Below are 23,484 nucleotides of genomic sequence, written 5' to 3' on the forward strand. Positions count from 1 at the left end.
TGTCAGCAATCTCCCCAGTGCCTAACCCAGTGCCCAGGGTAAACATGGATGTTTAATAATAGTGTGCTGGAAAGAAGAGAGGAAGCAGGGCAGGCAAAAGGGCTGGCGGACGTGGAGGTGGGCTTGCATGTCACTTGCAGGAAGAACACTGCTCTTTTATGCTCCCTCACTCCTGAGATTCTACCATTCTTAAAATACACATACTTTTGTGAAAGCCAGGTTTTTATATCTGAATAATGCTGGAAAATAGGAAAACAGAGGGAGAACATTTTCCCGGAAGGAGAATGCTCTTCCCTCATGCACCTTCTTGGCTGCTGCAGATAAGCAGCCCTGGGCTTCCTCATGTGGTCAGGATGGAGCTTCTTTGCATACTCCTTGATGGACAGGAGCTCACCCTCCCTGGGATGCCTTCTTAGCCAGGTAGTCTAGCTGCCATAATAACAAAGCTGCTAGGTCTGCTCCTGACAAGCCCTGAACCCTGTTCCCCTACCTGGGTAAGAGTTGCATATAGTTATGTGACCATATGGTTCTAAGTCCCCAAGTAGGACACATTCTGCTCATTCTTCAAAAAATAACTGTTTCATTATCCAGGAAGGGATCCTCTGGTCTTACGATTCCAACTTCTCATTTCATAGACGAGGATATAAAATGCAAATGTATTAAGTGGGCTCATTTGTTCAATCATCCATCCATCCATTCACCTATGGAACATCTGTTATGTTCCAGGCACTATACCCAGCCTGGGAGACACACTGTTGTGAGCAAAACAAGCATGGTCCTTACTGTCAGTGAATTTGGAATTTGGTTTATATTTGCCCCCAGTCACACAATCATCAAATAGCTGAAGAGGGACTAGAACTCACATTGACCAATTCCCAGCCTGAAGATTGCCCTCCACATGATACACACGTGCATAGCAGATAACAAAGGGAAGCTCTATCCACCAGGGATCCAGCAGGAACCAGAAAGCATATGGGCTGGGGTTCTGAAGAGAGTTTACTAAGAAACTATTTACAGAAGTGAAGCTTGGCTAAGGGAACCAACCAAGAACACTGAGGGGCCCAGGACTAGGGACTGTGGGACTCATCACCTCCCTAGGTTGGAAGAGACAGGCAAAGAGCAGCATTACCAGAGCCAGTGAGAGCTGGAGCCTAGAAGAGGGGTCTCTGGCAAGTGTTGTGCTCACAGGTTGAAGGGCCAGTCATGTCCAGATAATGTCAAAGGAGAGGGAATAAATGCCCCAAGCTCTCTCTTTGCCCATCACTGCCTTCCTTGACCGAACTGGGCAGAGGCTAGAGGGCCAGAGTGCTGGAGGAGGAGCAGCCCACACAGGAGTCAACAACCCCCCCCCGCCCCCCCGCGCCACCACTAGTCACAGAGCAGGACAAAAAGGTGGAGAATGGCTGGGATGGGGTGGCCACAGAAGGAACATGAAACAGAATACATTTCTTATTTGTTTTATGACTGCTTCTCCCTATGTGAAATTTTTCCAAAATTAACAATACTATTTCAGTACTAAACTAGAAAAGAGAAAAAATAAGAAATAAAAATAAGGGAAAATCACTATTGCTATGGTAGATAAAAGATTTTTTTAGATGAAATAACCAGAAAAAAAAAATCTAAAAAATAGGAGAGAGGCTATTTCAAGATAATATGAAGTATTAATCACATTTAGTTCCCATCCCTAGCAGTTGACTTTGATCCAAATGTTATTGTACATACTGGAAGATAAACTATTCTTTAAAAAGAAGTACAGAGAAACATGTAGCTGCTGTGACCACAAGTAATAAGGAAATGTCACCCAACGAGCTGTGAAAACCTTTGGTATTTCAAAGTGTAAATACATAGATTTCTTCTCTGCAATAGGCACTCCTGTGGAGCACTCTGGAAACATTTTCCATTTCATAATGAAAGGCTAGTTCTTTTGAGGACTTTTTTTGGAGTACTTCTCATACACTATTAAGAAGTTTTGCTGTACAGTGGGAAAAAAAAAAAGAATGAAAAAAAAAAGTTTTAACTCATCCCCTCTTTTTTAAAATGTAAAAGATGCATTTCCTTCTGTCTTTTTCCTTTCCCGAATTCTTGATATAATCTCACTCAAGAAGGGTTCAACATCTGTGGCCCTTTTTCTCAACCAGTCTTTTCTATAAAATGTACCCAATCCTATCATCATTTTTACCTGAGCATAGAAATAAATCATTGAAGTTATATTGTCCCTGAAAACTTTCTACAAGACTAAATTTATTTCTATGGGGGCTTATTATGAAGGCATTTTTATATGACACTTCTAATCCTATCATAAATCTGAATGTATGGCCATGTTTTTCAAGAACCACATTTCCTTTCCTTTTTTTTTTTAATCAATAATTTTTAATGATGCCACTCCTGAGCTCTGGCTGTGACTTCCAATACTCTGTTGAATAAAAGTGGCCAGAGTGAGCATCTTTGTTTTGTTCCTGATCTTAGAGGAAAAGCTTTCAGCTTTCCACCGTTGAGTACGATGTTAGCTGTGGGCTTGTCATATATGGCTTTTATTATGTTGAGGTATATTTCCTCTATTTGTACTTTGTTGAGGGTTTTTTTAATCATAAATGGAAATTGAATTTTGTCACGGCTTTTCTGTATCAACTGAGGTGATCACATGATATTTATCCTTTATTTTGTTAATGTGATGTGCCATGTTGACTGATTTGCAGATGTTGAACCATCCTTGCATCTCTGGAATAAATCCCACTGGGTTATAGTACAGGCATACCTTGTTTTATTTCACTTTGTTTTATTGTGCCTCATAGATTTTGAGATTTTTACAAATCAAAGTTTGTAGCAACCCTGCACTGTTAGATGATGGTTGTCATTTTTAAGCAATACAGTATTTTTTTCTTAAGGCATTTGATTTTTTAGCCATAATGCTACTATGCACTTAATAGACTACAGTATAGTGTGAATATAACTTTTATATGCATGGGAAACCAAAAGTTTGTGTGACTCACTTTATTGGGGTACTTGCTTTATTGCAATGGTCTGGATCCAAACCTGAACTATCTCCGAAGTGTGTCTGAAGTGATCTTTTTAATGTGTTGTTGAATTCAGTTTGCTAATATTTTGTTGCGGATTTTATGTCTTTGTTCCTGAGATATTGGCCTGTATTTTTATTTTCTTGTCGCCTCTTTGTTCAGTTTTGGTATAAGATAATGCTGGCCTCATAAAATGAGATGGAAGAGTTCCCTTCTCTTTTATTTTTGGACAAGTTTGAGAAGGATTGATAATATTTCTTTGAGTGTTCAGTAGAATTCACTCTTTGGTCCTGGGAGATTTTTGATTATTGATTTAATCCCCTTTCAGACTTTCTCTTTCTTCCTGACTCAGTCTTGGTGGGTTGTGTGTTTGTAGGAATTTATCCGTTTCTTCTCAACTGTCCAATGAGTTGGCATATAATTGTTCATAGTAGTCTTCACAATTCTTTTTATTTCTGTGGTGTCAGTTATAGTATCTCGTCTTTCATTTCTGATTTTATTTATTTGAGTCCTCTCTTCTTCTCTTAGTGAATTTAGCTAGAGCTTTGTTAATTTTATTTATCTTTTCAACGAACCAGCTCTTACTTCACAGATCTTTTCTACTGTCTTTTTAGTCTCTATTTCATTTACTCATGCTCCAAGCTTTGTTAATCCCTCCCTTCTACTAACTTTGGGCTTCTTTTGTTCTTTTTCTGGTTTCTAGAGGTGTAAAGTTAGGTTGTATATTTGTGGTTGTTCTTGTTTCTTGAGGTAGGCATTTATCACTGTGAACTTCTGTTTTAGAACTGCTTTTGCTGCATCTCATAAATTTTGGTACACTTTCACTTTATTTCTATTTTTGTTTAAGGTATTTTTTATTTCTCTTTGGATTTCTTCTTTGACCCTTGCTTGTTCAGTAGCTTGTTGCTTAATCTCTACATAGTTGTGAATTTTCTAATTTTCTTCATATAATTTATTTCTAGTTTCATACCCTTGTGGTCAGAAAAGATGTTTGATATGACTTCAATCCCCTTAAATTTAGTAAGACTTGATTTGTGGCCTAACGTATGATCTGTCCTGGAAAATGTTCCATGTACACTTGAGAACAATGTGTATTTACTGCTTTTAGATGGAAAGTTTCATGTAAATATATAAAGTCCATCTGATCAAACCGGTCATTTAAAGTTGATGTTTCTTTACTAATTTTCTATATGTCTGATTTATCCATTGCTATATCCATAAGTGGGATATTAAAGTCCCCTACTATTATTATATTGCTTTCTATTTCTCCCTTTAAATCTTTAAATATTTGCTTTGTATATTTAGGTGCTCCTATGTTGGGTACATAACTATTTACAAATGTTATATCCTTTTGTTTTGATCCCTTTATCATTATGTAATGCCTGTTGTCTCTTACAATAGTCTTTGTTTTAAAGCCAATTTTGTCTGATACAAGTATAGATACCGCAGCTTTCTTTTGGTTTGCATTTGCATGGGCTATCTTTTCTATCTATGTGTCAGGGATCATATTTTCAAATAAATTTTTTTTTTAATTTTTGCTTTATTTTAGGACCGCACCTGTGGCATATGGAGATTCCCAGGCTAGGGGTCGAATTGGAGCTGCAGCTGCCGGCCTCTACCACAGCTGCAGCAACGCCAGATCCAAGCTGCATCTGCAACCTACACCACAGCTCACAACAACACCAGATCCTTAACCCACTGAACAAGGCCAGGGATCGAACCCACAACCTCATGGTTCCTAGTTGGATTTGTTTCCGCTGCACCATGAAGGGATCTCCTCAAGGCAATATTTTAAATTCTTTCAGTTTTACCTTTCTTTTTGTGTAAATAAAATGATTTGTACATCCACAGTGAATAATAGAAAGTGTTAATTTATAAAATTTCATTGCCTGGGTTCAATTAACTTAAGACCATTTTGTCAGTGGGGCCTCTAGTGCACTGTGATAAGAAAGAGATAGCTATGCAGAGATGGAAATAACTGTTGTTGCTCCTAAGAGATTCCTAATTTTGAATTTGTTGGTTTCTGAGAACATAAAACATTAACTACATTATCAAATTACCATGCGTGTTACATTTAGTGACATTTCAGTCATTTCTAGAATAGATTAATGGGAAGTATAGATCCCTTTATACGAAAGACAAATTCTTTCTAATATTGAAAACACATGAAAGATCATCTCTTGTTAAATTGAATGTTGGCATTTCATACAATTCCATTTAGTCAGCTATAAGAAAACATGGCCATGTAAGTCAGAATCAAGTGTTTTGATGTGATTTCTTTGTTGCAGAAGGAGGATAATATTTTCTTGCTAAAGAAAGAAACTAAGAATTTTTCTAAGAAATAATTTCCTGTTCAGAAATGTTTTTTGCTTGGGGATATCAATTCTAAGTTGTTTTTACCAAAACATTTGCTACAAGCTTGGTTTCATACTACTCATAACTCTGCATGCATGTCATTAATGGTAAAAACAAGTACAGTAACATTAAAAGCAAAGAAAATAAATACTCCCAATGGGAATTGAGCACACCATCAAGGACAGGGTTTGGCCTCTGTACAGTATTTTTTGTGACTGTGGCCAAGAACTTGATAAACATATACTATTTTTTGGTTACTTTTGTCAGTTTTCTTTACCTGTTTCCATGTTTCCTCCCTGGCACAATTTTCTTTGCGATGTACTCTGCCTCTGCAGTTTACTCTGGTGTGTGCAGTTGTCTTTACCATTTGCAGGGGCTGAAAAAGAACTGGGAGGAGGTGCATAAGGAGTTCCAGTCCCTCTCAGTCTTCATCGACTCCATACCTAAGAAGATGCGCAAGCAGAAGCTAGAAGAAGAGATGAAGCAGCTGGAGCATGACATTGCTGTCCTCGAAAAGCACAAAATCATTTATATTGCTAATAAGAAATAGTGGACTTTTTAAATGTGGTCATATTAACATAGGAGAAACCATGGAAAACATAAAAATGAAACCATGAGTTTTTCAAAAAAGAAAATACCATGAAGAGTATAAAAATGGCCTTTACCAAAATGCTTAGGCAATGTTTAAAGAGTAATTGGTTTATTTACTTATGCAGAGAAAAAATTTTTTTACTAGTGTCAAGGCTTCCATATATAACCTGATAAAAGTTTGATATTAGGTTTTCTAGCTCTGTAGCATAATTCATTATTACTATATGCTTGTTTTAGAGAAACATTTCTGGGCCCTGAAAAAATAAAGTCAGCACTCAGAACTTCACATTTTTTCTAAACTGCATAATACAAGGAACACAACATTAAAAACTGGTAAAGTATTTTGCATTGGAAATAGTGGCATAAGCTTTTTTTACTGCTCTGAAGTGTTTTCTACCTATTGTTTCAGAGATCCACAAATGACATACATTCTCCAGTAGCCTGTGTCATGTGTGGCTATTCACACCTATAAACATTTTTAATGTCCGTGATGTTATATAGGCTGAGAGTTTTACATTTGGAGGAAGGAAAATTAAGAAGACAACATAAAATCAAGGAGACATGTATCACTGAGGACTGTGACCGAGAATAGCCTCCTTCCCGACATTCAGCTTTTAAAACCTTTGCTATTCTAGGTGCTTTATCCCATAAATTACTATATGTATTTCACTAAAACGGGATGTTACTTTTTCTTTTCGGTTTTCCCTATTTTGTGAACTCTAATGTTTCTTTTTGTAAGGTTACATAATTTATTAGGCCATAAGTTTATGTAAGTAGAGCTCTCTTCAACTCAAAATAAATAAGCATATAAATATCCAAGAAGGAAAAGATTCTTTTATGAAATTTTAAATTGGAGAAATTTGGTAAAAATATATAAAACGACCAAATATCAGAGCAATAACAATTTCTACTGAAATAACAATGCTTACACTGATTTTTATCCTATAGAAAAAAAAATGACATTTTTTTCCCCAAGCTTTTTCACAAAGACAGAATTTGGGACCATTGTAGAAAAGCTTACTTTAAAGAAAGATTTGTCTATACAAATATTTTTGAAAACTCTCTTTAAACTTTTTTTCACATCTCTTTATAAGCATCATTTCTTTATTCCTTTCTTATTTTAGGACAGATATAAAGTAAAGAATAGTACAGTTGACCCTTGAACCACACAGGAGTTGGGGGCACTGATCCTTCACAGAGTTGAAAATCTGTATATAATTTATAGTCACCCCTCTGTATCCTTGGTTCTTTGTATTTATGTTTCCCTATGTGTGGAGTCAACCAGCCACAGGTCGGGTAGTGCCCTAATGTTGACTATTGAAAAGAATCCACATGTAACTGGACCCACAGAATTCAAACCTGTGTTGTTCAAGGGTCAACTGCGTTTGGTAAATTCTCATTTATCCCAGAATGGTCAGATGGTTGCTATTTGGGGAAGGCTAACAGCTGTAACAATAAATTTATTTAAACACAAGAGAAACTCATTTCTGGCTCACATAACGGTACTGTGCTGTGAAGAGATCAGCAACATCCCTTTTCCACAGTCGCTCAGGGGCCCAGATTTGGGAGTGGGTGGGCTTCCTGCTATGACCTGTACGTGGATTGGCGTGTACAGGTCAGACCTAGAAAGGAGACATCATTTTCACCAGCATTTTCTAAGTCAGCAACATGGGTTGCTTTAACAAACCACCTCCAAATCTTTGTTGTCTGATTTTTAAAAAGATAAAATTCTCATTTACATCACATCCAATGTGAATGAGGGTGGGAGTATACTCTTTTCCTCACTGTCAGTCAAGGATGCAGCCTCCGTTTAGCTAGTTAAGGATAAAATATTCAGGTCAGTATTTTACTTGTAAGATGATTCCTATATACATACTAATTTTTAATTCAAAATCAGTAGCAATGCAAAAATATTCCAATTAGTTCAGCCTTAAGATGGTTATATTTTGGAGTCATGAATGAGAGTTGCCTTCAATGTTAAAATGATCACTTTGTGTTTTTAACAGATGCTTTTTCTCTTACTTTCTCTCCAGTTATGTAAAAGAACCTAGACATTTATTGGTGGCCCACAATGTTGTGCTAGATAGATTTTATTGCTTTTCACACTTACAGACTTTCTAGGGAAAATTTCCCATCCATTCATCCTGGGAAGGCTCGCCCTACCCTGGGATCATAACCTTGAAGAACTCCAGTGCATTCTCCTCACATACACCGCCCCCCCAACCCCAACACACACGTGAACCTGGGTTACCCTACCGGCAAGAGGAGGGAGACTCAGGTGGTTAGCCGGTCACAGACCACATGCTATGTCTTGAGAACATGGATTAAGAGACACAGAGATTTGATGTGGTTTGGCCCTTTGCCATTTTTGTGTAGTTGAGTGATATTAAATACATTTATAATGTTGAACAGCCATCACCATCATCCATCTCCATAACTGTTTTCATCTTGTAAAGCTGAAACTCTGTACCCTTTAAACAATAACCTCATTTCCCTCTTCCCTTCAGCCCCCAGTAACCACTATTCTACTTTTTGTTTCTATGGTTTTGACAACCGTGAGTACCATGTGTGACTGGAATCATACAGTATGTATCTTTTAATGACCGGCTTATGTCACTTACAAATTATCCTAACGGTTTATTCATACTGTAGCATGTTGCAGAATTTCCTCCTTTGTAAGGCTAAATAATACTCCACTGTATGTTTATATCACATTTGGCTTACCCATTCCCTCTGTCAGTGGAATGCTTCCACATTTTAGCTGTTGTGAATAATGCTGCTAAGAACATGGGTATACAGATGCCTCTTTAAGACCCTGCTCTCAATTCTTTTGGGTATATTTCTAAAAGATTTGCTAGATCATATGATAATTCTATTTTAAGTTTTGAGGAACTGTCATACTCTTTTCCATAGCAGCTATACCATTTTTCATTTCCACCAGTGCTGTAGAAGGGTTACAGTTTCTCTACATCTTTGTTGTTTTCTGGTTTGCGGGGGCAGTCGTACTAATAGGTGTGAAGTGGTTCATCACTTTAGTTTCGATTTGCATTTCCCTCCTGGTTAGTGATGTTAAGTATATTTTCTTGTGCTTATTAGGCATTTGTATACCTTCTGTAGAGAAATGTCTATTCCAGTCCTTTGTCCATTTTTATTTTATTTATTTATTTTTGCTTTTTGGGGCTGCTCCTGTGTCCTATGAAATTTCCCAGGCCATTGGTCCAGTTGGAGCAGCAGCTGCCAGCCTATGCCACAGCCATGCCAGATCCGAGCCACGTTTGCAACCTACACCACAGCTCACTGCAATGCTATATCCTTAACCCACTGAGCAAGACCAGGTATTGAACCCGCATCCTCATGGGTACTTCAGGCTGATATTCCACTGAGCCACAACAGGATTGCCCATTTTTAAATTGGATGTTTGGTTTTCTGTTGTTGAGTTTTAGGGGTTTTCTATATATTCCGGATATTAATCTTTTATCAGATGTAGGATTTGCAAATATTTTCGTTTATGGGTAGCCTTTTTCCTTATGAATAGTGTCTTTTTTTAATTTTTTTTTCTTTTTTGGCCACACCTGTGACATGCAGAAGTTCCCAGGCTAGAGATCAAACCTGTGCCACAATAGTGACGATACTCGATTGTTAACCACTAGGCTACCAGGGAATTCCCATTCACACTGTTTTTGGACGAGCAAAAATTTTCAATTTTCATGAAGTCCAACATGTCTTTTTTTTCTTTTGAAACATGTTCTTTGGTGTAATATCCAAGAAATCACTGCCAAATCCAGTGTTGTAAAGGTTTTGTCCTGTGTTTTTTTCTCCTAAGTGTTTTATTGTTTCAAATCTTACATTTAGGTCTTTGATCCATTTTGAACTAATGTTTGGTAAGGGTCTAATTTCATTCTTTTATGTATGTATGTCCAGTTTCTCAGCATCATTAGTTAAAAAAGACTGTCCTTTTCCCATTGAGTGATCTTGAAACTCTTGTCCAAAATAATTTCACCATATATGTAAGGATTTATTTCTGGGCTCTCTATTCTATTCCATTGGTATTTATGCTAGCATCACACTTTTTAATTACCATAGCTTTGTAAAATCAGAAAGTGTTAAATCCTCCAGTTTTGTTCTTTTTCAAGATTGTTTTGGCTGTTTGGAGTCCCTGGATATTCCACATGGATTTAGGATAGGTTCTTTTTCTGCAAAAAAAAAAAAAAAAAGTCAGGATTTTGATAGTTATTGTATTGAGTCGAGAGATTGGTTTGAGTAATGTTGACATTTTGACTATATTGTCTTTTGGTCCATGAACATGGGATGTATTTCCATATATTTTTGTCTTTTTTATTTTATTTATTTATTTTGATTTTTAGGGCCATTCACGCAGCATATGGAGGTTCCCAGGCTAGAGGTCCAGTCGGAGCTACAGCCACTGGCCTACGCCACAGCCACAGCAACATCAGATCTGAGCCAAGTCTGAAACCTACACCACAGCTCATGGCAATGCCAGATCCTCAACCCACTGAGTAAGGCCAGGGATCGAACTCACAATCTGATTGTTCCTAGTAGGATTCATTTCTGCTATGCCACAATGGGAACTCCTATCTTTGTCATGTTTAATTTCTTTCAGCAGTATTTTGTAATTTTCATTATACAAGTCTTTCACCTCCTTAGTTAAGGAGAGTTAAGTATATGTAATGCTATTGTGAGTGGAATTGTTTTTGTCATTTTCTTTTAAGATTGGTCATTGTTAGGTTTTAGAAATACAACTGATTTTCATATGTTGGCCTTCCATCTTGCTACTTTGCTGAGTTCTGTTATTAATTCTAGCAGTTTTTTGGTGTATGAAATTTTTAGAGTGTTCTACATGGAATATCAAATAATCTCCAGGTAATTTTACTTTTTTCTTTCCAATTTAGATGCCTTTATTTATATCTTTTTCTTGCTTAATTGCTCTGGGGAGAAATTCCAATACTGTGTCGAAGAGAAGTGGTGAAAGCAAGCATCCCTGCTGTGTTCCTGATCTTGTGGGAAAAGCTTTCAGTTTTCATCCCTATGATGTTCACTGTAGGTTTTTTTTGGTTTTGGGTTTTGTTTTGTTTTGTTTTGTTTTTGCTTTTTAGGGCCTTACCTGCAGCTCATGGACCTTCCCAGGCTAGGGGTCCAATTGGAGCTGTAGCTGCCAGTCACAGCCACAGCAACACGGGATCCAAGCCACATCTGCAACCTACACCACAGCTCATGACAATGCCATATCCTCACTGAGTGAGGCCATGGGTCAAACCCATGTTCCCATGGATACTAGTCGGGTTCATTACCTCTGAGCCACAACAGGAACTCCACCTTGGGTTTTTAATGTATGCGTTTTATTGAGAGAAGTTCCTTCTATTCCTAGTTTGGGGTTGTTTTTTCTTGTTTTTATAATGAAAAGGTGTTGTGAACATAAGAGATATCTCTTGAATGATCAGTGCTTTATCTCCGAGTTATCAAGTTATGTGGGAGGAAAAATCATAGTCAAAAGGGTATCTTGGCTACAACTGAGTTAAAAGTAATTTAATTAGATTATGAAAATCCCTTCAGCTAACATAGTTCATTCATTGTCATTCAATAAATACTCATTGTATGCTACATGCTAGGAACTGTTGTGGTTGCTGGGCAGAAGAATGAACAAAATAACTGTTGGAAGACAACAATAATCACACAAATGCATTTTTTTTTTCTTTTTAGGGCACACTCGTGGCATATGGAGGTTCGCAGGCTAGTCGTCTCATGGGAGCTATAGCCACTGGCCTACACCGCAGCCACAGCAATGCCAGATCCAAGCCACATCTGCAACCTACACCACAGCTCACAGCAAGGCTGGATCCTTAACCCACTGAGCAGGCCAGGGATCAAACCTGCGATCTCATGGTTCCTAGTCGAATTCATTTCTTCTGAGCCATGACGGAAACTCCACAAATGCATTTAAAATTAGAAATTGAAATTAGTGATTTAAATGTAAAAATTAGGAGACATTTAGCCAAGGTATATCAAGGGGGTCCTAAATCAGATTTTATAGTTAAGGGGATGCATTTCTGAGGATCCGATTTTAAAATAGACTAAATGAGTAGAAGTTGGGAGAGACAGGAAAGAGAAAAATTATGGCAAGAAAAAAAACCCAAGCAGAGAGAATAAAAAGTGCAAAGGATATGGGGCAGGAACCCCTCAACCCATAGGAGGAAGGCTGGAGTTTACTTAGAGAAGGAGAAAGGTACAAAGTGAAGTTGAAGGGGGAAACAGGATCCATTGGTGTGTTTTAGGCAGAGAAATGGCATGATGCAAAAAGTTTGGGTTTTTCTTTGCCTTGTTTTAGAGATGCACCTGTGGCACACAGAAGTTCCTAGACTAGGGGTCGAAGCATAGCTACAGCCACTGGCCTACACCACAGCCACAGCAAGGTGGGATCCGAGCCACATCTGCAACCTACACCACAGCTCATAGCAACGTTGAATCCTTAATCCACTGAGCAAGGCCAGAGATCAAACCCACATCCTCATGGATACTAGTTGGATTCATTTCCACTGGGCCACAGCGGGAACTCCCAAAAAGTATTTTTAATGATCACTTGCTACATGAATTGAAGTGGAAGAATGAATGAGTGTGGGGAGATTAGATGATCATAGTTCTCTAGGTAAAGAAGAGGGTGGCATAGACCAAGACCGTGGTAGTGAAGACAGAGTAGCTGTTGGCCTCCAGGAATATTTAAGAAGTGAAAATGTAACTTGGTGATGGATTGAGAGGGGAAGAAGAGAGAGGTTTCGGGATGACAACCACATTTCTGGGCAGTAGATCACCTGGGCAATGAAGGCGCCACTGTCTGAGTTGGAAAAATATGAAGGAGGAGCAGATTGGAGGAAGTTACAGTGAAGAGATCAAGAGTATAACTTTTGCCGTGTATTTAATAATTTTGTGACATCTAGTGGGAAATTCAGACAGATATTTGAGTCAGAAAAGAGACCTGGGGTAGAGTGATAAATCTCAAAATTCAACAGCATGAATGTGATCACCTTGGTGTCTCATTATGAATGGATATATACCTATACGTGTGTGTATGTATATGAGATACACATGTATACGTATGTGATATATATGGATGGATATATATATATCACACAAAATACACCTAATTATATATATTATGTATACAAATATATTTCACTTTTTAAAAACTAAAGAGCACACAATAACAATTGCCTTTTTCAGTCAATAAGCTCATTTTTTATCAATACACAGTGTTCTTCATTCCTATTTGTGGATGTTTGGTGTGAAATTGTATGGGTATATATAATATAATTTACCAGCACCCTATTTGTAAGCATTGAAGTGATTTAATTTGTTTTCAATATTTGCCATTAAAAGCAATGCTGCAGTAAGTGACCTTGAACATACATCATTTTGCACATTTGGCTGTATTAGTAGAAAATCATTGCCAGGAATGAAATAACTAGGTCAGAAGGTATGTGCACTTGTAATTTTATTAGAAACTATTTTTTATTTTGCTGTGTGTGTGTGAATAGATAATTTATAGACATGGTCTGAAATTCGAAATTCCTAACTGCCTAAAGGTGAATAGGGAGAAGTCTTCCTCACACCCCCTTTCCTAGAGCTACTGAATCCCCCTTCCCAGAAGCAACCACTGTAACCAGCCTCTTATATATCTTTCCAAGTAATACTCTATGCATATGTGTGTAAGATGGAAATAATGATACATGTGTCTGTGGGAGAATCACTCCAATCTGACAGATATGTGGTTTTCTTCTCTCATGTCTGGGAGGCTCAGAAGACTCTTGCCAAGAGAGGTGTCATATAGTCAGTGTAAGCACTCAGGTAAGGAATAGCTTTTCTATTGTCCCATCATTCATTACCAGCCCCACAGCGCCAGTATTGTAGGTTCCATCAAGAAAGCAGTGGTTTTATTGACTTTCACTCTGCCTGTGTGTTCCTCTTGGATGGAAGAGAGGCCAGGGATATGGGACGTTGCCCTGACCTCAGCCTCGCCGTGTTGAATTCCCAAACTAGATTCACTGTCTGAGATTTCCTTTCATCTTCCTAGTGGTGGAGTCTGTGTCAAGTCCACCGATTCCTGTGTCTTGTGTTTTTCTCTTTCTTAGAGAAACAGTGGAAGCCTATACACTTATAAACTGTAGACTGCAGGCCATGTTCAAATAACCTTTTTACTCCATTCACTCCCATCTTTCTGCACAAACTATACTCCCGGACCTAAGCCTAAATTCTTCTCTTTCTTAGTATCTTGTTAAAAGCAACAAGGAACAGTCAACTCCCCTCCCCCCACAATATTCTAAGTTTTTACAAACAGTTCCCCTTCAGACTGTAGCTAAGTCATGTGGTTTTCCTTCTGTGGCAATACAAGAGACAATTTTACCAAATGTTTTGCCATAGAGTAACAAGGGTCAACAGCTTCCCAGCCTGTCCAGGAACCTTCCCTATCAAACCTTTGTCACCCTGTTGATGACTATTAAAAGGAACTGGACCTTTGCCTGGCTCAGACACCTGCCAGGCCTTACCTTTCATAGGATCTCCTTCCAGTGATGTGGCTCTTGCATCACCTAAGTGGACATAATAACCAGTTTGCTATTACGTGCTCAAGGTCCCCTAGTCACCAATAAGGTTCAAAGTTTCTTTTAAGCAAGGAAAACAACACAACAGAGGGACCCAGCAGCTCACTGCTTCCCTCTCTACTTCTCCTAGCCTTTCTGAGGACGACACAGAGGGCAAACCTTAATCTTATGCAATTCCCACATGTGTGAGCTGCACTGTTTTGGACTCATAGAGGTTCCTTTTATCTTTATTGGCTTTGAGGAGACAGTCAAACTTTCTCCTGGGTAAGCTCTATGGTTCTACACAGCCAGCAGACTAGGCTTCAGGCCCAGAGCACCCTGGAGGCCACATGTGGTTTCATCTGGACAAACACTTTAAAACAAATTCCCTGGCTTTTCTTCAAAATTACTGAGATGACAGGCAGCTGCCACCCACGCAGTAAGATGGTGTCCAGCACTAACACGAAGGCCTTATAGGGTATGGGTGGTAAAAACAATGGTGAGTTAGGCTTCAAAGTAGAACATTATCTTAGACTTTGGATCACTCTCTTGCTGTATCATTAAACTGCTGTAGTTCTTTTGTAATGCACCCAAAGCTTTTCAAAAAACACTTTGACACACCCTTTGGGGATTTAAAATACAAGTAGTAAAGTTTAAAGACTCTGTTTCTTCTAAGTGGATTTTATAATTTAAAAAATAAGAATGTGCCAAGATTCCAAGTCTTCAAAATTTTAGTTATTTTGGTATTAGCCAAACAAGTTGATGACAGTTGACCCTTATACTTACAAAAAAAAAATTAGATAAAATGCAAATTTTTCAAAAAGTAAAAATGTAAGCCAAGGGCCTTAAAGAGAATAGTCCTCTTTGTAAAAAATGTGTTACTCTAACATCATTTAGCCCTGTGTTTCTAATATTATCACGTAAGTTTATTTTAAGTGATTATCTGGCATTGATTCATCATTTGATGCTTTGGGTATTTTTTAGGACTCAGATATTTTTCGTGTAAATGGCACTTAATTATAGTGATGGTTCAGATTGATATTTTATTTTTTTTGGCCACACCCGCAACATATGGAAGTTCCCAGGCCAGGGATCAAATCCAAGCTGCAGTATGGCAGTGCCATATCCTTAACTCACTGCATCACAATAGGAACTTCTAGATATTTTATTATTACGATCCCTTTAAATACACATAAGCTAATTTTCTTGAGATAGATTTTTTTAAAGAACAATTTTAAATTGGGACGTTCTTTTAAAAGTCACATTAGAATTCACATGTTCAAAATAGTTTACTCAAATGTTTCAGAGAAAAATAATTCCAAAATTATTATATTTGCTAACCAATATTTTTATGGGGTTTTATGTAGTATGACGTTTTTTACCCCCCTTCCATCTCACATGTTGAATGTTTCTGTTGATCTTAAGATCATATTTTGCTTATTCATCCTTCTCACATACCCATATCTCACTAAATCTAAGATGTCATCATAAATAAAATGTATCATTTTATGTACCACTAAGAAAAAAACTCTTTTAACAGTCTGTCACAATGGGAGTTCCTGTCATGGTACAGCAGAAATGAATCCAACTAGGAACCATGAGGTTGCAGGTTCAGTCCTTGGCCTCAGTGGATTAAGGATCTGGTGTTGCCATGAGCTGTGGTGTAGGTCACAGATGAGGCTCGGATCTGGCGTTGCTATGGTATAGGCCGGCAGCTGTAGCTCTGATTAAACCCCTAGCCTGGGACCTTCCATATATTGTGGGTGCGGCCCTAAAAAGCAAACAAATAAATAAACTGTCACAATGCTTTTTATCACTCAGAATTTTTATTTTATACTAGGTGAAATAGTTCTTTTCAACTTTAGATAGATTTTTTCCCCTATGTATCCATATGTGATGTAAGGTTAAGGTAATCCTAAAATGTTTTTACATTCAGAACTAGACTAGTCTTTATCACTTTTCTGTGCAGAATTGTCAGTGTTTATTCTTAGCATTTTCTATAGGCCATCAGGAGTGTTTCACACAAGAGGACTCCAGTGTTGTCTCTGAGATTTTATTCCAGGCTACTGACTCCTCTTCTGCAAGTTATGATGATATTGTTCTTTCCTCCAATGACAATCGTCTCCTTCAACTAATATCAAATGTTGCCACTCTGCTCTGTTTCCGTGCCTTTCTATACACACAGAGACTTTTCATTTCTGGGACAGATAGTGGTATAATCCCTTGTAAGTGTCAATTAAACTCAACATAGGTAGAGCTAACAGTGGACAAAACTCAGTTGAAGTGACGATGACCAAGTATGCTGATGTGTGTATGATGAAACATCACAACTGCCACCTGGTTCGTAGTGACTTTGCGATACCATGAATTCTAAGGCAGACTCATTTCAGAGATGTTTGAATGTGAAAAATATGCATCTTAAAATAAATGTAGTAGCAGCTCTTCGACTAAAACATTCTACCACTTCATCAATGTTACCTTTCTCTTAAAAATTTGGCTCAAATCCAGCTCATTGTGGACGCCTCTATGATTATCACACCACTCAGTGCATCGCACTGCCCACAGAACCCTGTGTATCCCCTTAAGCAGTTGTATATCACATTTGCTCTCTCTTTCTGATTAAATCCTTAGGAACCAGCCTATAAGAGTCCTCTTTGATAGTGCTTAGCATGGCTTTCAGCTGAGAGCTGGAGTGATGCCCTCCTGGGAAATTAGAGCAGAATAAAAAAGCAGTGGGCATGAAAAATGCCCACTTTGATTGGTAGCTTAGCAAACTTAGAGTCTGATCATTGGATGTGCAAATATTTTCCCTTATATTATAACTCTTATCCTCCCTCTGTAACACCTGCCTACTATCCACAGACTCTTGGATTTGACTCCCAACCAATGTTTAATTTGTGTAGCTTTGGTATTTGTGTGGAAATTTACTACCATGATTACTCTACCATCTAATGGGGAAAAAGTTTGGTTCCTATGGTAACCGTTGTAGAACAGTGCATACTTACTGTACTTCTAAAATATGCAATCCGTCCTTATGGGAATACACATCATCTTGAAAAGATTTTTCCCCCTTCAATAAACATTGATTGTTCCCCACTTCCACCTGATTTCAGAATAAAATAAAACTGTGTTTGTAAGAATTGCTAAGGAAGAGCTTGAGGAAATGAGAACCATGGATGGATCTGGCCCCTGCAGCTGTCATGGGAGAGCGGCACAGTCCTCCAGTGGTTTCTGGGAACACATGCCCAGTCCCTGTCCAGCTGTATTTCTCTCATACTCTTTCTATTTTCCATGCATCATCATGTTTGCTATGTTGGGGATGTTGCTATGCAAAAATGATATAAAAGAATAGGTTCTTTTTATTAAGGCAATCAAGCTTAGCAAATGCAAGTTGAGGATGATGCAGAAGTTTCTCAGAAAAATTTTAGAATTCCTTGGGGAATGATCTAAAAGTGCTCATGATAAGAAAGGATAAATGTCGGTAATGGCCTAATATGTCATTCCACATGATAAAATTAATCAGTTCCAGGGGTTTTTGTAACTACTGATAGCACTTAAACCACAGTTTTGAAAAGGGCTCTTATATTTTTACAAACAAAAGACTTTCTCCATCTTTTTTCTTCAAATTCATTAGCCTCTATGAATTTTTTCCTTTAAAAATTATATACTATGATCTTAAGGAGTTCCCTTTGTGGCTCAGAGGTTAACAGACCTGACTAGGATCCATGAGGATGCAGGTTCAATCCCTGGCCTCACTCAGTGGGTTAACGATCCAGTGTTGCCATGAGTTGTGTTGTAGGTCGCAGACATGGCTCAGATCCTGTGTTGCTGTGGCTGTGGTGTAGGCTGTTGGCTACAGCTCCGATTTGACCCCTAGCCTGGGAACTTCCATATGCTGCAGGTGTGGCCCTTAAAAAAAAAAAAAATTATGCTATGATCTTATTAAAGCAAAGACACAAATACATCAGGACTACAATGTTTAGTATTTGGTAAAAAAGACGGAATCGTGGTCTCCTTTTCATTTTATCTTCCTTTTTGTGTGTGTGAATTTTTCTCCAGAGCTTACTTATAGAAATATATCTATGGATTCTGCAGTCCTGTGATAGACATATAGAAGGGGAATTATGAAAAATGTTCACAGTATCTTAAGCACATAACCCCCATCCTCAGCAAATATGACTTCTAGACTACAGTGAAGAAGGCAGCAGTCCCTGTGTACAGGTCAACCCTTAGTAAGATACAGGATTCCTAGGTGATGTTTTGGGTTTCCAAACATCCTAGGCCTCATCCATATGTGACAGTGTCTGAAATTCCACCAACCTGTCTTACCGGGTATTTCTCAGTTGGATTATCCAAACAGGTAGAAGTGACCCAACCGAAGGAGTCAGAAGGCACATAAGGGAGTAGGACAGCATTAGGGGACTGAGACAAGCCATAGGTGTGCAGTCACATCACTCAAGGCAGGTCCAGGTACGGCAGCTCTGGGGGACCTCAGATGGCAAAGGGTGTTATGAAGAATGCTAGCTGCTTGATGAGTGAAGGGGTGTCAGCATCTGGGTGAGGAGGCTGGTGGAGGACATCGAAGGCTTTTCCTGCTTTTGCCCTGTTGGTTCTGCAAGACCTCACCTTTTTGCCGACTTACACCTCATGAGCAGGAGCACCTCAGAACGGCTCAGCTTATGCTTTGTTTTCCTTGTTTGTCAGCCCTGGAAAAGGATTGTTGTCCAAGACAAAGGAAACAGAGTTCTTCCTCTTGGGCCTGAGAAAGCCCTGCTTCCTGGATTTGGATGAGAAAGAAGAGGGAATGGGAGCCCAAGATCTTGATAGCACATGGGTTTTAAAAAATCTACCAGGTAATAACATTTTCCACCAATGTTTCTCACTCTTTTGGTGTCCCAGTGGTGACACAGCCAATAGCCAGAAATATCAGAAGCCTGGTTAAAATCTTGAAAAAAATTATGTTTTGTTTGACTATATTTTCTTATATCTTTAGGCTGCAGCTAATTCTTTCAGTTTTGGATGCGTGAAGTCATAATTATTTGGTCAGCTGAGATATATGTGTAACACAGACATATATGTTTATAGATATTTTGCATACATGTATACCTATAGGTGTCATTACTATGCAAATAGGGCATAAAGGAGAGTCAGATCAGAGACGGCTGAAACATCTCTCATAAAGTTGTTGTTCAAAATCCAAATGTAAAATTAGGCAAAGAATAATGCATTGAGAAAAAGGAAGACTTAACTAAAGAAAAAAAAAGACATAGCATTCATGATCTTCCACGCCCTAGCCCCGTGGAGGTTATTCTCCTTTGCAGGAGCCCAAGGCTTTCATCATTTCTGGGGATGGCATCCCTCAAAGGCAGACCAGGTGGTACCAGCTGCACATGATGAAAGAAATCACATGGTTTTATTGTGTAGAATAATGACAGAGGAATGGGAGGTCCAGACCAGCTGCATCCACCTCTGCCACTTTGTCAAGCATGTGTGGTGCGTACCCACACGTGTGTGCGCTGCAGAAAAGAAGACAAAAGCTCTGAATTTGTGAAGGCGGAAACTGAACCTGGTACCCACAGAATCTAAAATCTTTGTGATGGTGGGCAAAGCAGCAGGTCTTGTTCATTGTGAGAACAAGTACATTACAAGGTTACAAGTGATGCTGTGTTTCCGTAGTGGTTATCACGTTCGCCTCACAAGATTACACGTAAATGTGTTCGTTAAATTAGGCCAACAAAAAGCTGAGGCGTTATATGACTTTTCAAAGCCATGAATAGCCCATAAAGATATTGCCATATTTTCTTTTCTAAAGTAGTAATAATAGGTAACAAATAAAGGCAGTTACCAAGTTCTGTATTGTTCTAAAGGCTTAACTGCAACTCAGGGATCATAATAACCTTACGATTATGGTCAAGTATGATTATCCTCCTCTCCTAGTGCTAAGGAAACCGAGACACAGAGGTTAGGTAATTATTCAAGATCTCACCATTCCTGACTGGCAGCAGCAGTGCTGATGGGGGAGAGTGTGGATGCCCATGAAAGAGGCATACACTCAGGCACCTGAAGAGTAAATGACGGTCACCTCACAAAGATTTCACTTAATCTCTAGCATCTTTCTTGTCCCATAGTCCATCCACTTTAATGCTTGTATAAGTGGAGTGGCACACTGTAACACAATGAGATTGCATAATGGAAAAGGGACCCCAGGAACTGGGCTGGAAGCATAGGCTACTCAGTCAGTGCTGGAAAGTGCCTCAGAAGGTGCCCAGAAAAAGCCTTAAGACACTGCAAGAAAAAATGGAAGGAAACTGGAAGGTGTTACTGTCTACCTGCTTTCAAAGTTAATGAGAAAGTCGCACATAGCACTTGCATAGGTCTCTACCAGCCACTTAAGTATTACAAATTTTGCGTGTTTCATTTTTCTTCTCTAACTACAAAGGTAGCATAGATGCCAGTATGCAAATGGTCTAAGAGTCATGTTCAAGTTTCGTATACTATTTTCTACATATGAGGAGGAGGTTCCAATTCATACTTCCCTTGGACTATGTTTGACACTTATTCCAGAGGAAGCCTGCGAATCTAAACGTATTCTGGGCAGAGTATTCTTACAGGCATCCTCTTTGAAGTCAGTATCCAAAAACCGTCACAATCAAAAGCAAAGGTAACTCATAGTCTCTTCCAGTTAGACCTCTTGTTCTAAAGTTTTCATGTCCAGACTCATAGTAAACCTTTTATCAGAAGATTCAGATCCCTGGGAGTTGCGTAGTGTTCCAAGGTATACAACCTGCACTAAAAAATGCCAGAAGTGAGACTTAAGTTTCATGTGGTCATGCACCTGCAGAATTAGTTTCATCATTTTGTATTGGATAATGTCACATATCAAGTTTTTAAATGTAGCAAGTGTATCAGCCCATGACTTGCTGATGGCTGTGTTGCTCATTAGTGAACAAGGAAAGAGAAGCAATCAGTGTTGTTCCAGAAAAAAAAAAAAAAAAAAAAATCCAAAGGTACAGGTTCAGGCAAGACAGAATTTTCCAGTAATTAGAACTTCTCAAGAATGAGGTGGGGGTGCCTGCAAAGTGCTGAGTAACCATCAGTAAAATCATCCTGACTGTAGGACAGGCATCCTCGCTGGACCAGATGACCTCTGTTTTCCTCCTGCCCCACTGCTGAGACTTTGGTGATTATTTTCACAGAGAATCTGACTTTTTATACTCATAGACATCTAAGCATTTGGAAATTTAACAAAACTGTTTTGAGTAGTAAGAAATTGAAAGAGCACTCAGTTAATTTATGAAGCTTGCAATCTTAGTTTTTGTAGGGGTTTTTGGGTTTTTTTGGTGGGTTTTTTTTGGTTGTTTTTTTGTCTTTTTGTCTCTATAGGGCTGCACATGCAGCATACAGAGGTTCCCAGGCTAGGGATCTAACTGGAGCTGTAGCTGCTGACCTATGCCACAGCCACAGCAACACAGGATCCTAGCCATGTCTGCGACCTACACCACAGGTCACGGCCACACGGGATCCTTAACCCACTGAGCGAGGCCAGGGATTGAACCCGCAACCTCATGGTTCCTAGTCGGATTCGTCTCCATTGCCCCACAACGGGAACTCCACAATCTTAGTTTTCTAAAAGCCTGCATAAATACTGGCAAGCTCTGTGCAGTGCTGGACTTAGAATCAGGGCTGGGCGAGTATGTGTGGGCTGTGGTCCTGTGGGCCTGGGTGTGTGCAAGGAATAGATACAGCAGAGAGGAGGGAAGGGAAAGGGGGAAAAGTAGAATAGTACAAGTGACAGTGATCCTAATACAAAGGTGGTCACATATAATCACATCAGAGAATCATGACTGTCCTCATTTTCACATGGAGGAACTGACTCTCATGGTTGTGAGTCCCAAGGTCACGTGGTAAGTGGCAGAGGCTGGGCACAGACTGCAGTGCTGTGACTCCTAATTTGGTTTGCCCACCATAGCAGGTGGGCTCATCTACGTAGTGTCTTGCTCAGCCTAGCATGAGTGGCTCTGTATTAAAGACAGGTCTAAGAAGACAGTCTCACTTCTGAATTTTGCCATGAGCCTCACAAATTTAAAATAAATACTTCGGACAGTCTTAAGTAGGCTGCTCAGCCTCCCCTGAAACTTACCTTTCTTTATATAAGATGGAAATAATATTAATGAACCCTAGAAATTTATTAATATTGTAAACTCAAATTCCTATTTTGAAGGACTAAGAGAAAATGGAAAATGATTGTCTATAATAAAAAGAAAGTGTAGAGGGGAGTTCCCGTCGTGGCTCAGTGGTTAACGAATCCGACTAGGAACCATGAGGTTGTGGGTTCGATCCCTGGCCTTGCTCAGTGGGTTAAGGATCCAGTGTTGCTGTGAGCTGTGGTGTAGGTTGCAGACTCGGCTTGGATCCCCTGTTGCTGTGGCTCTGGCATAGGCTGGCGGCAACAGCTCCGATTCGACCCCTAGCCTGGGAACCTCCATATGCTGTGGGAGCGGCCCAAGAAATGGCAAAAAAAAAAAAAAAAGAAAGTGTAGAAACCCAAGTTTTAGTTTTGCTTTTTGACCTGAACTTTGATATATGTTTTTCTATTTTTTGAAACATAATCAATGTTTTATGTTCAGTTATGTTTTTCTAGTCCATGAAAGAAAGAAAAAACCCTCACACTGTTCCATAGAGGGAGGGCTATAGATGAATTGGCAGTGGGTCTTCTGGCTGTCAGACAAAACTTTTCCTTTATCTCTTCAGAATAAAGTAGAAACAGTTGAGACCAGTGTAAGATCTGTTACTCTAGGACAGTGATTCCTAACTGGAAATTATTTTGTCCGTTCCTCCCCTCCAGAGGGACATTTAACACTTTTTGTAGCTTTTTTTATTATCACAACTGGGAGTGGTATTGGCTTCTAGTAGGTAAAAATCAAGGATGCTGCTAA

The 23,484-nt window shown here is 39.0% G+C and overlaps 1 protein-coding gene across 5 annotated transcripts in view; it reads left to right on the top strand.

Annotated features, from left to right (window-relative positions):
• ENKUR (enkurin, TRPC channel interacting protein) overlaps positions 1–23,484 on the top strand; it is a 53,815-nt gene that overhangs the window by 20,588 nt on the left and 9,743 nt on the right. For 3 of the 5 annotated variants that reach the window (XM_021064914.1, XM_021064915.1, XM_021064912.1), the window contains exon 5: positions 5,743–13,363. In XM_021064914.1, coding sequence (XP_020920573.1) covers positions 5,743–5,919 — 177 coding nt within the window. In that variant the 3' untranslated portion in view covers positions 5,920–13,363. Of the gene's footprint in view, positions 1–5,742; positions 13,364–19,252; positions 21,549–23,484 lie in introns of those variants that run through there. The other 2 variants (XR_002336356.1, XM_021064913.1) reach the window with 2 other exon arrangements.

Source organism: Sus scrofa, chromosome 10, assembly GCF_000003025.6.
Source record: "Sus scrofa isolate TJ Tabasco breed Duroc chromosome 10, Sscrofa11.1, whole genome shotgun sequence".
NCBI classification, from domain to species: Eukaryota; Metazoa; Chordata; class Mammalia; order Artiodactyla; family Suidae; genus Sus; species Sus scrofa.